Source organism: Hemiscyllium ocellatum, chromosome 25 (genome assembly GCF_020745735.1).
Source record: "Hemiscyllium ocellatum isolate sHemOce1 chromosome 25, sHemOce1.pat.X.cur, whole genome shotgun sequence".
Lineage (NCBI taxonomy): Eukaryota > Metazoa > Chordata > Chondrichthyes > Orectolobiformes > Hemiscylliidae > Hemiscyllium > Hemiscyllium ocellatum.
This window is the reverse complement of record NC_083425.1, coordinates 10755577-10770091: the sequence shown is the minus strand read 5'-3', so window position 1 is coordinate 10770091 and position 14515 is coordinate 10755577. Positions and strand designations below refer to the sequence as shown.

The window sequence follows — 14515 nt, the reverse complement described above, 5'->3', positions numbered from 1 at the left end:
ATAGTTGACATCTTGGAGGAGATGTGATTCATTCTCAACCATGTTTGCTGGACTTAATTTTTCCCACCCTCAATTTGATATTTGGATACATAGCTACAGTACAGGTACAATGCACTAATACAGTACAGATACTGTATATACAGATGTACACACAGGTACAGTCTGACACAGATGTACATGCAGATACAATACAGTTCACAGATGCAGTATACACAGATATACATGCAGATACGATACAGTTCACAGATGAAGTGTACACAGATGTACGTGCAGTTACGATATAGTCTATATACAGTGTGCATGCAGTGTACATACAGCTACAATGCACATGTACATATATATACACACACACACACACACACACACACACACACACACACCTATAGATGCATAAGTGCACGCAAACTTTCTCTCTCACACACAGAAAGACAGGAACAGGTTCTCTGTATTAATATTCACATTGTTTATGACCATCTCTCTCCATAACTTGTTTATATGATTTGCTACAAATAAGAATTGAGAAATTTTTAAAAACAATACTGTGTTTTTCTCAGCTTTATTTTTTTTACATCGTGTACTGTTTTCCTGTAGGTTATTGGGATAAGTATTTAAAGGATGGTCAACTGTCCATGCATTCAAACAGGAGCCGGGACACATTTTAAGGCTGAAATATAATTAATAAGTCATTTAAGTTACATACACATCAGAATTGCACCAATGCACAGCTCACTTATACGATGGTTCTCCATACTCATTGAAATATATTTAAATATTGTAATCAATCATCAACAAAAATGGTCAGGCGCTGAGGAACTGCCCTGCAGCAAAGAAATTAGTTTCATGTACTTTAACACAGATTTGTCAGCTAGGAGTTAACAGTAAGTTCAGGGTCAATTCTAAATTGTTCAAAATGGGTAGAAATAATGAAACACTGAGATCGGGAGCAGTTTGTAGAGGTTTCTGTTGAGGGCAAGAGAGAGTGGGATCAGGCGTTCATACATTCCTGTGAGTCCAGCGACAGATATACATCAGCTTTACACTGGAAAGTGCTCAGGCCATCCTGGATGAGTTCACAGCTCTGCAGATTGGGAGAGATGTCCTTGACACAGACGGCCTGTGGAATGAACACACAAACACCAACACGGTAATTCATTAAAACCAGGAGTCCTGGAGAAACTCCGCCGCTCTGGATACAGAGAACACCGAGTTAACATTTCAGGTGCGGTATGACTGTTCTTTAGATGCGTCTCTCTCTCCACCCCCCACCCCGTCTCCTAACTGTCAGGGCCACCAGAATACGGCAATGTTACAACTATCCTGCCCTTGTGGTAGCGTCCCTACCTCTAAACCAGGTTTAACTCTCGGCTGCTCCTGTTATTATGTAATAACATCTCGGAACAGGTTAATTTAAAATGTAGCTCTAACTACACTGCAGTTTGTGGAGGTGCCGGTGTTGGGCTGGAGTGGACAAATTTTAAAACATCTAACCGGTTTATTTGGAAGCACTAGCTCTCGGAGCGCTGCTCCTTCATCAGGTAACCCAGTTAACTTTAGTGTTTAACTTTGTCCACTACAGGAGACCGGGTGGACAGTTTGTGTTGTGACGGGCTTTACTTTAAAACCACCCTCCAGCTAGTCTGGGTTATAAATTTCAGCTGTTAAATATTTGCAAGGATTCCCGTTCAGATTATAATCCTGGTGGCCTCTGGCTGCACTGAGCTTGGATACAGAGTCATCGCAAAATATGCAGCCAGCGACCCCCTATAAAACAAACTGCAGCTCCATTCAAACAGTCTTCACCTCTCTCTCTTCCTCTCCCTCACCCTCTCACTATCTATTCCCTTCACTTCACCCCTGCTCCCACCCTCCCCTCACACTCTCCCTCCACCACACTCCCCCCTGTATGCACTACCCCACCTTCTCTCAAACTCACTCTTCAACCTTCCTTCACTCGCACAACTTTCCGCCCTTTGTATACTCTCTCTCTCCCTCACTCTCCCCTCCCTCACACATTCTCCCCCCTCACACACTCACTCTCACCACCTCCCTCACTCCCCCTGTCAGGCTGACAGTCCCTCTCCCTCTGCTGTGAACAGCCTGGGATTTTTGGGGTTGGGGTAAATTCCGGGGAGTACCGTTTAAATTGTTCTGTCAGCCTTTAACCAAACCCTCACGGAGCATCTCCCGGTGGACCTTAAAGCCAGCCCCTCCTCACCCATCACCAATAAACAACACTCTCTGAGTTTTTATAGCACAGCTTTAACCTGAAACGTAACCCCATTCGAAATGACAGCCTTCCTACAGTGTGACAGTGTATGATATTGGTTTAAAGGTACATTCTGATGCAGTTTTTTTAAGCAATTGGCTGCAGATTTCTCTCGTGGAACCTATGTCCCCACGGCTGCTTTCTCAATATCTCCCCCCCCCCCCCCCCGCCTGCCCTCTGTGTCCCTCCATGTATCTCCCTCCTCAGTCTGTTCCTGTGTATCCTGTCCCGCACTCCACCCTCTCTCTTTCCACAATCCTGTCAGCACCCCACCCCCTCTATTTACACCTTGACCATTTCCCTGTCTCTGTCCATGTTTCTCTGTCAATGTGACTCCAGTCCTCACCACAGTCCCTACCCCTTTCCCTCTCTGTCTGCCTCTCTGTGAATCTTCCCTTCCCTCCCATCTCCCACTCTCTGTCCTCTCCCCTACCTTCCTCTCCAGTTTACTTTCCTTCACCCATCTCTCACCTCCCTCTCCCCCTCCATCTCTCACCTCCCTCTCCCCCTCCATCTCTCACCTCCCTCTCCCCCTCCATCTCTCACCTCCCTCTCCCCCTCCATCTCTCACCTCCCTCTCCCCCTCCATCTCTCACCTCCCTCTCCCCCTCCATCTCTCACCTCCCTCTCCCCCCTCCATCTCTCACCTCCCTCTCCCCCTCCATCTCTCACCTCCCTCTCCCCCTCCATCTCTCACCTCCCTCTCCCCCTCCATCTCTCACCTCCCTCTCCCCCTCCATCTCTCACCTCCCTCTCCCCCTCCATCTCTCACCTCCCTCTCCCCCTCCATCTCTCACCTCCCTCTCCCCCTCCATCTCTCACCTCCCTCTCCCCCTCCATCTCTCACCTCCCTCTCCCCCTCCATCTCTCACCTCCCTCTCCCCCTCCATCTCTCACCTCCCTCTCCCCCTCCATCTCTCACCTCCCTCTCCCCCTCCATCTCTCACCTCCCTCTCCCCCTCCATCTCTCACCTCCCTCTCCCCCTCCATCTCTCACCTCCCTCTCCCCCTCCATCTCTCACCTCCCTCTCCCCCTCCATCTCTCACCTCCCTCTCCCCCTCCATCTCTCACCTCCCTCTCCCCCTCCATCTCTCACCTCCCTCTCCCCCTCCATCTCTCACCTCCCTCTCCCCCTCCATCTCTCACCTCCCTCTCCCCCTCCATCTCTCACCTCCCTCTCCCCCTCCATCTCTCACCTCCCTCTCCCCCTCCATCTCTCACCTCCCTCTCCCCCTCCATCTCTCACCTCCCTCTCCCCCTCCATCTCTCACCTCCCTCTCCCCCTCCATCTCTCACCTCCCTCTCCCCCTCCATCTCTCACCTCCCTCTCCCCCTCCATCTCTCACCTCCCTCTCCCCCTCCATCTCTCACCTCCCTCTCCCCCTCCATCTCTCACCTCCCCTCTCCCCCTCCATCTCTCACCTCCCTCTCCCCCTCCATCTCTCACCTCCCTCTCCCCCTCCATCTCTCACCTCCCTCTCCCCCTCCATCTCTCACCTCCCTCTCCCCCTCCATCTCTCACCTCCCTCTCCCCCTCCATCTCTCACCTCCCTCTCCCCCTCCATCTCTCACCTCCCTCTCCCCCTCCATCTCTCACCTCCCTCTCCCCCTCCATCTCTCACCTCCCTCTCCCCCTCCATCTCTCACCTCCCTCTCCCCCTCCATCTCTCACCTCCCTCTCCCCCTCCATCTCTCACCTCCCTCTCCCCCTCCATCTCTCACCTCCCTCTCCCCCTCCATCTCTCACCTCCCTCTCCCCCTCCATCTCTCACCTCCCTCTCCCCCTCCATCTCTCACCTCCCTCTCCCCCTCCATCTCTCACCTCCCTCTCCCCCTCCATCTCTCACCTCCCTCTCCCCCTCCATCTCTCACCTCCCTCTCCCCCTCCATCTCTCACCTCCCTCTCCCCCTCCATCTCTCACCTCCCTCTCCCCCCTCCATCTCTCACCTCCCTCTCCCCCTCCATCTCTCACCTCCCTCTCCCCCTCCATCTCTCACCTCCCTCTCCCCCTCCATCTCTCACCTCCCTCTCCCCCTCCATCTCTCACCTCCCTCTCCCCCCTCCATCTCTCACCTCCCTCTCCCCCTCCATCTCTCACCTCCCTCTCCCCCTCCATCTCTCACCTCCCTCTCCCCCTCCATCTCTCACCTCCCTCTCCCCCTCCATCTCTCACCTCCCTCTCCCCCTCCATCTCTCACCTCCCTCTCCCCCTCCATCTCTCACCTCCCTCTCCCCCTCCATCTCTCACCTCCCTCTCCCCCTCCATCTCTCACCTCCCTCTCCCCCTCCATCTCTCACCTCCCTCTCCCCCTCCATCTCTCACCTCCCTCTCCCCCTCCATCTCTCACCTCCCTCTCCCCCCTCCATCTCTCACCTCCCTCTCCCCCTCCATCTCTCACCTCCCTCTCTCTCACCTCCCTCTCTCCCCCTCCATCTCTCACCTCCCTCTCCCCCTCCATCTCTCACCTCCCTCTCCCCCTCCATCTCTCACCTCCCTCTCCCCCTCCATCTCTCACCTCCCTCTCCCCCTCCATCTCTCACCTCCCTCTCCCCCTCCATCTCTCACCCTCCCTCTCCCTCTCTCCATCTCTCACCTCCCTCTCCCCCCTCCATCTCTCACCTCCCTCTCCCCCTCCATCTCTCACCTCCCTCTCCCCCTCCATCTCTCACCTCCCTCTCCCCCTCCATCTCTCACCTCCCTCTCCCCCTCCATCTCTCACCTCCCTCTCCCCCTCCATCTCTCACCTCCCTCTCCCCCTCCATCTCTCACCCTCCCTCTCCCCCCTCCATCTCTCACCTCCCTCTCCCCCTCCATCTCTCACCTCCCTCTCCCCCCTCCATCTCTCACCTCCCTCTCCCCCTCCATCTCTCACCTCCCTCTCCCCCCTCCATCTCTCACCTCCCTCTCCCCCTCCATCTCTCACCTCCCTCTCCCCCTCCATCTCTCACCTCCCTCTCCCCCTCCATCTCTCACCTCCCTCTCCCCCTCCATCTCTCACCTCCCTCTCCCCCCTCCATCTCTCACCTCCCTCTCCCCCTCCATCTCTCACCTCCCTCTCCCCCCCTCCATCTCTCACCTCCCTCTCCCCCTCCATCTCTCACCTCCCTCTCCCCCCCCATCTCTCACCTCCCTCTCCCCCTCCATCTCTCACCTCCCTCTCCCCCTCCATCTCTCACCTCCCTCTCCCCCTCCATCTCTCACCTCCCTCTCCCCCTCCATCTCTCACCTCCCTCTCTCCCCTCCATCTCTCACCTCCCTCTCCCCCTCCATCTCTCACCTCCCTCTCCCCCTCCATCTCTCACCTCCCTCCCCTCCCCCTCCATCTCTCACCTCCCTCCCCCCTCCATCTCACCTCCCTCTCCCCCTCCATCTCTCACCTCCCTCTCCCCCTCCATCTCTCACCTCCCTCTCCCCCTCCATCTCTCACCTCCCTCTCCCCCTCCATCTCTCACCTCCCTCTCCCTCCCCCTCCATCTCTCACCTCCCTCTCCCCCTCCATCTCTCACCTCCCTCTCCCCCTCCATCTCTCACCTCCCTCTCCCCCTCCATCTCTCACCTCCCTCTCCCCCTCCATCTCTCACCTCCCTCTCCCCCTCCATCTCTCACCTCCCTCTCCCCCTCCATCTCTCACCTCCCTCTCCCCCTCCATCTCTCACCTCCCTCTCCCCCCTCCATCTCTCACCTCCCTCTCCCCCTCCATCTCTCACCTCCCTCTCCCCCTCCATCTCTCACCTCCCTCTCCCCCTCCATCTCTCACCTCCCTCTCCCCCTCCATCTCTCACCTCCCTCTCCCCCTCCATCTCTCACCTCCCTCTCCCCCTCCATCTCTCACCTCCCTCTCCCCCTCCATCTCTCACCTCCCTCTCCCCCTCCATCTCTCACCTCCCTCTCCCCCTCCATCTCTCACCTCCCTCTCCCCCTCCATCTCTCACCTCCCTCTCCCCCTCCATCTCTCACCTCCCTCTCCCCCTCCATCTCTCACCTCCCTCTCCCCCTCCATCTCTCACCTCCCTCTCCCCCTCCATCTCTCACCTCCCTCTCCCCCTCCATCTCTCACCTCCCTCTCCCCCTCCATCTCTCACCTCCCTCTCCCCCTCCATCTCTCACCTCCCTCTCCCCCTCCATCTCTCACCTCCCTCTCCCCCTCCATCTCTCACCTCCCTCTCCCCCTCCATCTCTCACCTCCCTCTCCCCCTCCATCTCTCACCTCCCTCTCCCCCTCCATCTCTCACCTCCCTCTCCCCCTCCATCTCTCACCTCCCTCTCCCCCTCCATCTCTCACCTCCCTCTCCCCCTCCATCTCTCACCTCCCTCTCCCCCTCCCATCTCTCACCTCCCTCTCCCCCTCCATCTCTCACCTCCCTCTCCCCCTCCATCTCTCACCTCCCTCTCCCCCTCCATCTCTCACCTCCCTCTCCCCCTCCATCTCTCACCTCCCTCTCCCCCTCCATCTCTCACCTCCCTCTCCCCCTCCATCTCTCACCTCCCTCTCCCCCTCCATCTCTCACCTCCCTCTCCCCCTCCATCTCTCACCTCCCTCGCCCCCTCCATCTCTCACCTCCCTCTCCCCCTCCATCTCTCACCTCCCTCTCCCCCTCCATCTCTCACCTCCCTCTCCCCCTCCATCTCTCACCTCCCTCTCCCCCCTCCATCTCTCACCTCCCTCTCCCCTCCATCTCTCACCTCCCTCTCCCTCTCCCCCTCCATCTCTCACCTCCCTCTCCCCCTCCATCTCTCACCTCCCTCTCCCCCTCCATCTCTCACCTCCCTCTCCCCCTCCATCTCTCACCTCCCTCTCCCCCTCCATCTCTCACCTCCCTCTCCCCCTCCATCTCTCACCTCCCTCTCCCCCCCCATCTCTCACCTCCCTCTCCCCCTCCATCTCTCACCTCCCTCTCCCCCTCCATCTCTCACCTCCCTCTCCCCTCCATCTCTCACCTCCCTCTCTCCCCCTCCATCTCTCACCTCCCTCTCCCCCTCCATCTCTCACCTCCCTCTCCCCCTCCATCTCTCACCTCCCTCTCCCCCTCCATCTCTCACCTCCCTCTCCCCCTCCATCTCTCACCTCCCTCTCCCCCTCCATCTCTCACCTCCCTCTCCCCCTCCATCTCTCACCTCCCTCTCCCCCTCCATCTCTCACCTCCCTCTCCCCCTCCATCTCTCACCTCCCTCTCCCCCTCCATCTCTCACCTCCCTCTCCCCCTCCATCTCTCACCTCCCTCTCCCCCTCCATCTCTCACCTCCCTCTCCCCCTCCATCTCTCACCTCCCTCTCCCCCTCCATCTCTCACCTCCCTCTCCCCCTCCATCTCTCACCTCCCTCTCCCCCTCCATCTCTCACCTCCCTCTCCCCCTCCATCTCTCACCTCCCTCTCCCCCTCCATCTCTCACCTCCCTCTCCCCCTCCATCTCTCACCTCCCTCTCCCCCTCCATCTCTCACCTCCCTCTCCCCCTCCATCTCTCACCTCCCTCTCCCCCTCCATCTCTCACCTCCCTCTCCCCCTCCATCTCTCACCTCCCTCTCCCCCTCCATCTCTCACCTCCCTCTCCCCCTCCATCTCTCACCTCCCTCTCCCCCTCCATCTCTCACCTCCCTCTCCCCCTCCATCTCTCACCTCCCTCTCCCCTCCATCTCTCACCTCCCTCTCCCCCCCCTCCATCTCTCACCTCCCTCTCCCCCTCCATCTCTCACCTCCCTCTCCCCCTCCATCTCTCACCTCCCTCTCCCCCTCCATCTCTCACCTCCCTCTCCCCCTCCATCTCTCACCTCCCTCTCCCCCTCCATCTCTCACCTCCCTCTCCCCCTCCATCTCTCACCTCCCTCTCCCCCTCCATCTCTCACCTCCCTCTCCCCCTCCATCTCTCACCTCCCTCTCCCCCTCCATCTCTCACCTCCCTCTCCCCCTCCATCTCTCACCTCCCTCTCCCCCTCCATCTCTCACCTCCCTCTCCCCCTCCATCTCTCACCTCCCTCTCCCCCTCCATCTCTCACCTCCCTCTCCCCCTCCCTCTCTCACCTCCCTCTCCCCCTCCATCTCTCACCTCCCTCTCCCCCTCCATCTCTCACCTCCCTCTCCCCCCTCCATCTCTCACCTCCCTCTCCCCCTCCATCTCTCACCTCCCTCTCCCCCTCCATCTCTCACCTCCCTCTCCCCCTCCATCTCTCACCTCCCTCTCCCCCTCCATCTCTCACCTCCCTCTCCCCCTCCATCTCTCACCTCCCTCTCCCCCTCCATCTCTCACCTCCCTCTCCCCCTCCATCTCTCACCTCCCTCTCCCCCTCCATCTCTCACCTCCCTCTCCCCCTCCATCTCTCACCTCCCTCTCCCCCTCCATCTCTCACCTCCCTCTCCCCCTCCATCTCTCACCTCCCTCTCCCCCTCCATCTCTCACCTCCCTCTCCCCCTCCATCTCTCACCTCCCTCTCCCCCTCCATCTCTCACCTCCCTCTCCCCCTCCATCTCTCACCTCCCTCTCCCCCTCCATCTCTCACCTCCCTCTCCCCCTCCATCTCTCACCTCCCTCTCCCCCTCCATCTCTCACCTCCCTCTCCCCCTCCATCTCTCACCTCCCTCTCCCCCTCCATCTCTCACCCCCTCTCCCCCTCCATCTCTCACCTCCCTCTCCCCCTCCATCTCTCACCTCCTCTCTCCCCCTCCATCTCTCACCTCTCTCCCCCTCCATCTCTCACCTCCCTCTCCCCCTCCATCTCTCACCTCCCTCTCCCCCTCCATCTCTCACCTCCCTCTCCCCCTCCATCTCTCACCTCCCTCTCCCCCTCCATCTCTCACCACCTCCCTCTCCCCCTCCATCTCTCACCTCCCTCTCCCCCTCCATCTCTCACCTCCCTCTCCCCCTCCATCTCTCACCTCCCTCTCCCCCTCCATCTCTCACCTCCCTCTCCCCCTCCATCTCTCACCTCCCTCTCCCCCTCCATCTCTCACCTCCCTCTCCCCCTCCATCTCTCACCTCCCTCTCCCCCTCCATCTCTCACCTCCCTCTCCCCCTCCATCTCTCACCTCCCTCTCCCCCTCCATCTCTCACCTCCCTCTCCCCCTCCATCTCTCACCTCCCTCTCCCCCTCCATCTCTCACCTCCCTCTCCCCCTCCATCTCTCACCTCCCTCTCCCCCTCCATCTCTCACCTCCCTCTCCCCCTCCATCTCTCACCTCCCTCTCCCCCTCCATCTCTCACCTCCCTCTCCCCCCTCCATCTCTCACCTCCCTCTCCCCCTCCATCTCTCACCTCCCTCTCCCCCTCCATCTCTCACCTCCCTCTCCCCCTCCATCTCTCACCTCCCTCTCCCCCTCCATCTCTCACCTCCCTCTCCCCCTCCATCTCTCACCTCCCACTCCCCCTCCATCTCTCACCTCCCTCTCCCCCTCCATCTCTCACCTCCCTCTCCCCCTCCCCCTCCATCTCTCACCTCCCTCTCCCCCTCCCCCTCCATCTCTCACCTCCCTCTCCCCCTCCATCTCTCACCTCCCTCTCCCCCTCCATCTCTCACCTCCCTCTCCCCCTCCATCTCTCACCTCCCTCTCCCCCTCCATCTCTCACCTCCCTCTCCCATAGTCTAACAATTCCATTTTCTCTCTCTCCTTCCCTACTGCCCTCCCATCTTTTCCCTCTCCCCTTCCCTATTCCACTCTCTCCCTTTTCCCTCCTCTCTCTCCAATTTCTCCCTATCCCTTTCTCCCCATCTTTCTCATTTCTCTCCCCATCCATCTCTCCCTCTATCCTCTCCTGTCCCTCTCCCCCTCCCCTCCCTCTCCCTGTCCCCCTCCCTCTCTCCCCTCCCCTCCCTCTCCCTGTCCCCCTCCCTCTCCCCTCCCTCTCCCTGTCCCCCTCCCTCTCCCCCTCCCTCTCCCTCTCCCTGTCCCTCTCCCCCTCCCCTCCCTCTCCCTGTCCCCCTCCCTCTCCCCCTCCCCTCCCTCTCCCTGTCCCCCTCCCTCTCCCCCTCCCCTCCCTCTCCCTGTCCCCCTCCCTCTCCCCCTCCCCTCCCTCTCCCTGTCCCCCTCCCTCTCCCCCTCCCCTCCCTCTCCCTGTCCCCCTCCCTCTCCCCCTCCCCTCCCTCTCCCTGTCCCCCTCCCTCTCCCCCTCCCTCTCCCTCTCCCCCTCCCCTCCCTCTCCCCCCTCCCTCTCCCTCTCCCTCTCCCCTCCCTCTCCCCCTCCCCTCCCTCTCCCCCCCCTCCCCCTCCCTCTCCCCCTCCCTCTCCCCCTCCCTGTCCCCCTCCCTGTCCCCTCCCTCCTCCCCCTCCCCTCCCTCTCCCCCCTCCCCCTCCCTCTCCCCCTTCCCTCCCTCTCCCTCTCCCCTCCCTCTCCCCCTCCCCTCCCTCTCCCTCTCCCCTCCCTCTCCCTCTCCCCCTCCCTCTCCCTCTCCCCCTCCCTCTCCCTCTCCCCCTCCCTCTCCCCCTCCCTCTCCCTCTCCCTCTCCCCCTCCCTCTCCCCCTCCCCTCCCCTCCCTCTCCCCCTCCCCCTCCCCCTCCCTCTCCCCCCTCCTCCCCTCCCTCTCCCCCCCCTCTCCCCCCCCTCTCTCCCCTCCCTCTCCCCCTCCCCTCCCTCTCCCTCTCCCTCTCCCTCCCTCTCCCCTCCCCTCCCCTCCCTCCTCCCCCTCCCTCTCCCCCTCCGCTCCCTCTCCCCCTCCCTCTCTCCCTCTCCCCCATCCGCTCCCTCTCCACCCCTCCTCTCCCTCTCCCCCTCCTCTCTCCCCCTCCCTCTCCCCTCCCTCTCCCCCTCCCTCTCTCCCCCTCCCCTCCCTCTCCCCCTCCCTCTCCCTCTCCCCCTCCCTCTCCCTCTCCCCCTCCCTCTCCCCCCCTCCCTCTCCCCTCCCTCTCCCCCTCCCTCTCCCCCTCCCTGTCCCCCTCCCCCTCCCTCTCCCCCTCCCCTCCCTCTCCCCCTCCCTCTCCCTCTCCCTCTCCCTCTCCCTGTCCCCCTCCCTCTCCCTGTCCCCCTCCCTCTCCCTCTCCTCTCTCTCTGTCCCCCTCCCTCTCCCCCTCCCTCTCCCTCCTCCCCTCCCTCTCCCCCTCCCCTCCCTCTCCCCCTCCCTCTCCCCTCCCTCTCCCTCTCCCCCTCCCCCTCCCTCTCCCCCTCCCTGTCCCCCTCCCTCTCCCCTCCCTCTCCCCCTCCCCTCCCTCTCCCCCTCCCCTCCCTCTCCCCCTCCCTCTCCCTCTCCCTCTCCCTGTCCCCCTCCCTCTCCCTGTCCCCCTCCCTCTCCCTCTCCCTCTCCCTGTCCCCCTCCCTCTCCCCCTCCCTCTCCCTCTCCCTCTCCCTCTCCCCTCCCTCTCCCCCTCCCCTCCCTCTCCCCCTCCCTCTCCCCCTCCCTCTCCCCCTCCCTCTCCCCCTCCCCCTCCCCCTCCCCCTCCCCCTCCCCCTCCCCCTCCCTCTCCCCTCCCTCTCTCCCCTCTCTCTCCCCCTCCCTCTCCCTCTCCCTCTCCCTCTCCCCCTCCCTCTCCCCCTCCCTCTCCCCCTCCCCCTCCCTCCCTCTCCCCTCCTCTCCCCTCTCCCCTCCCTCTCCCCCTCCCCTCCCTCTCCCTGTCCCCCTCCCTCTCCCCCTCCCCTCCCTCTCCCTGTCCCCCTCCCTCTCCCTGTCCCCCTCCTCTCCCTGTCCCTCTCCCTCTCCCCCTCCCCCTCCCCTCCTCTCCCCCTCCCCTCCCTCTCCCTCTCCCCCTCCCTCTCCCCCTCCCTCTCCCCCTCCCTCTCCCTCTCCCCCCCTCTCCCCCTCCCTCTCCCCCTCCCCCTCCCCCCCTCTCCCCCTCCCCTCCCTCTCCCCCTCCCCTCCCTCTCCCTCTCCCTGTCCCCCTCCCTCTCCCCCTCCCTCTCCCCCTCCCCCTCCCTCTCCCCCTCCCTCTCCCCCTCCCTCTCCCCCTCCCTCTCCCCCTCCCTCTCCCCCTCCCTCTCCCCCTCCCTCTCCCCCTCCCTCTCCCCCTCTCTCTCGCCCCACTCCCCTCCCCTCTCTCGCCCTCCCCTCCCCTCTCTCCCCCTCCCCTCCCCTCTCCCTCTCCCTCTCCTCTCCCTGTCCCCCCTCCCTCTCCGTCCCCCTCCCTCTCCCTCTCCCTCTCCCTGTCCCCCTCCCTCTCCCTGTCCCCCTCCCTCTCCCTCTCTCCCTGTCCCCCTCCCTCTCCCTCTCTCCCTGTCCCCCTCCCTCTCCCTCTCCCTCTCCCTCTCCCTCTCCCCTCCCGTCTCCCTCTCCCTCTCCCCTCCCGTCTCCCTCTCCCCCTCCCCTCCCCTCTCCCCCTCCCTCTCCCCCTCCCTCTCCCCCTCCCTCTCCCCCTCTCCTCTCCCCCTCCCTCTCCCTCTCCCCCCTCCCTCTCCCCCTCCCCCTCCCCTCCCTCTCCCCCTCCCCTCCCTCTCCCTCTCCCTGTCCCTCTCCCTCTCCCCCTCCCTCTCCCCCTCCCCTCCCTCTCCCTGTCCCCCTCCCTCTCCCTGTCCCCCTCCCTCTCCCTGTCCCTCTCCCTCTCCCTGTCCCTCTCCCTCTCCCCCTCCCCCTCCCCTCCCTCTCCCCCTCCCCTCCCTCTCCCTCTCCCTCTCCCTGTCCCTCTCCCCCTCCCCCTCCCTCTCCCTCTCCCTCTCCCCCTCCCCTCCCCCTCCCCCTCCCCTCCCTCTCTCACTCACCATGGTTTTGATGAGGGTGTTGCTCCGGTGTTGACTCCCTGGCTCTGATTCCACGCTGTTTTCTGCCGCCTCTGGCCCGGGGCTGAGCTCTGATCTGCGGATGTAGGGCGAGCGGCGGATCCCGGACAGGAGCCCGGAGGCTCTGCCGACCGAGTAGTAGGTGGGTCCGGTCGCCTGTTTGTACCAGGCTTGCCCGGGGCTGGGCAGGAAGCCGGAGAGCAGGATACTGAGGAACACCAGTTTCAGGGAGCTCTCTAGGGATAGCATCTTGTGGTTGCTGGAGACTGGCTGGGACAGCAGCTCCGAATGGGAATGGACCATCCTCACCTTCCCTTATATAGCACCCAAACCATCCCCCTACTCTCATTACACACACGCCCCCTTTCCACTGTTTACCAATCCAGGAACCATCCAGGGAGTCTTCACTCCCCCCCCACACACACACACACAAACACACACACAGAGGAGGGGGCCATCACTACCAGGACCAGCACGATAGAGGTTTATAAAGGGGGCCATGGACAGGGTAAACAGACGAGGTCTGTTCCCTGGGGTGGAGGGAGTCCAGAACTAGAGGGCATAGGTTTAGGATGAGAGGGGAAAGATATAAAAGGGACCTAAGGGGTAACTTTCTCACTCCAGAGGGTGGTACGTGTGTGGACTGAGCTGTGAGAGGATGTGGGGGAGGCTGGTACAATTACAGCATTTGAAAGGCATCTTGTAAGAAATGAATACAAAGGGTTTAGAGGGGTATGGGTCAAGTGCTGGCAAACGGGGCTAGATTAGCTTAGGATATCTGGCCGGCATGGACGAGTTGGACCAAAGGGTCTGTTTCTGTGCTGTATGACTCTAAGTGACCTCTTTCTCAAGGGGGTATTTTTGGTCATAGCATTACAGAGCTGCACCCTCTGAGTGAGAAAGTTACCCCATAGGTCCCTTTTAAATCTACCCCCTCTCACCTTAAAACAATGCCCTCTAGTTTTGGATTCCTCTACCCCCTATCTTGTTTATTCACCCTATCCATGCCCCTCATGATTTTATAAACCTCTATCAGGAGAAGGAAGTGAGGTCTGCAGATGCTGGAGTCAGATTCCTGATGAAGGGCTTATGCCCGAAATGTCGAATTTCCTGTTCCTTGGATGCTGCCTGACCTGCTGCGCTTTTCCAGCAACACATTTTCAGCTCTGAACCTCTATCAGGTCAGCCCTCTGTCTCTGACACTCCAGGGGAAAAAAGCTGTAGCCTATTCAGCCTCTCCCTTTAGCTCAGATCCTCCAACCCTGGCAGCATCCTTGTGTATCTTCCCTGAACCCTGTCAAGTTTCACAACATTCCTATAACAGAGAGACCAGAATTGAATGCAGTATTCTAAAAGTGGCCTAACCAATGTACAGTTGCAACCTGACCTCCCAACTCCTATACTCAATGCACTGACCAATAAAGGCAAACACCTCCTTCACTGCCCTGGCTACCTGCTTCTTGAATCCCCCGCTACCCAACTTTGTGAGGGCACTCCGAGGGGAGGGAGTCCCAGGAATTTGACTCACCCAGCGATATTCCACCCTGACTTGGCAAATGTATGACTCCAAAGGCCACTCGCAGCCGGTGGTGTTCTTTCGAGAGGCCGTTCCCCTTT

The 14515-nt window shown here is 60.9% G+C and overlaps 1 protein-coding gene across 1 annotated transcript; it reads right to left on the bottom strand.

Moving 5' to 3' along the window:
* Positions 1-555: 555 nt before the first annotated feature.
* Positions 556-13198, bottom strand: npb (neuropeptide B). Its single transcript, XM_060844458.1, has 2 exons — positions 12881-13198; positions 556-1114 (listed from the first exon to the last, which is right to left on the bottom strand). Exons 1-2 carry the CDS (start codon positions 13145-13147, stop codon positions 986-988), a joined length of 396 nt encoding a protein of 131 aa, XP_060700441.1. The 5' UTR covers positions 13148-13198; the 3' UTR covers positions 556-985.
* Between the last annotated feature and the right edge of the window lie 1317 nt (positions 13199-14515).

Coding starts and splice junctions, on each gene's coding strand:
- npb (XM_060844458.1), bottom strand. CDS start 13,147: ATGCTATCCCTAGAGAGCTCCCTGAAACTGGTGTTCCTCAGTATCCTG. Junction 1,115..12,880: donor ACACCCTCATCAAAACCATG/GTGAGTGAGAGA, acceptor TTCATTCCACAG/GCCGTCTGTGTCAAGGACAT.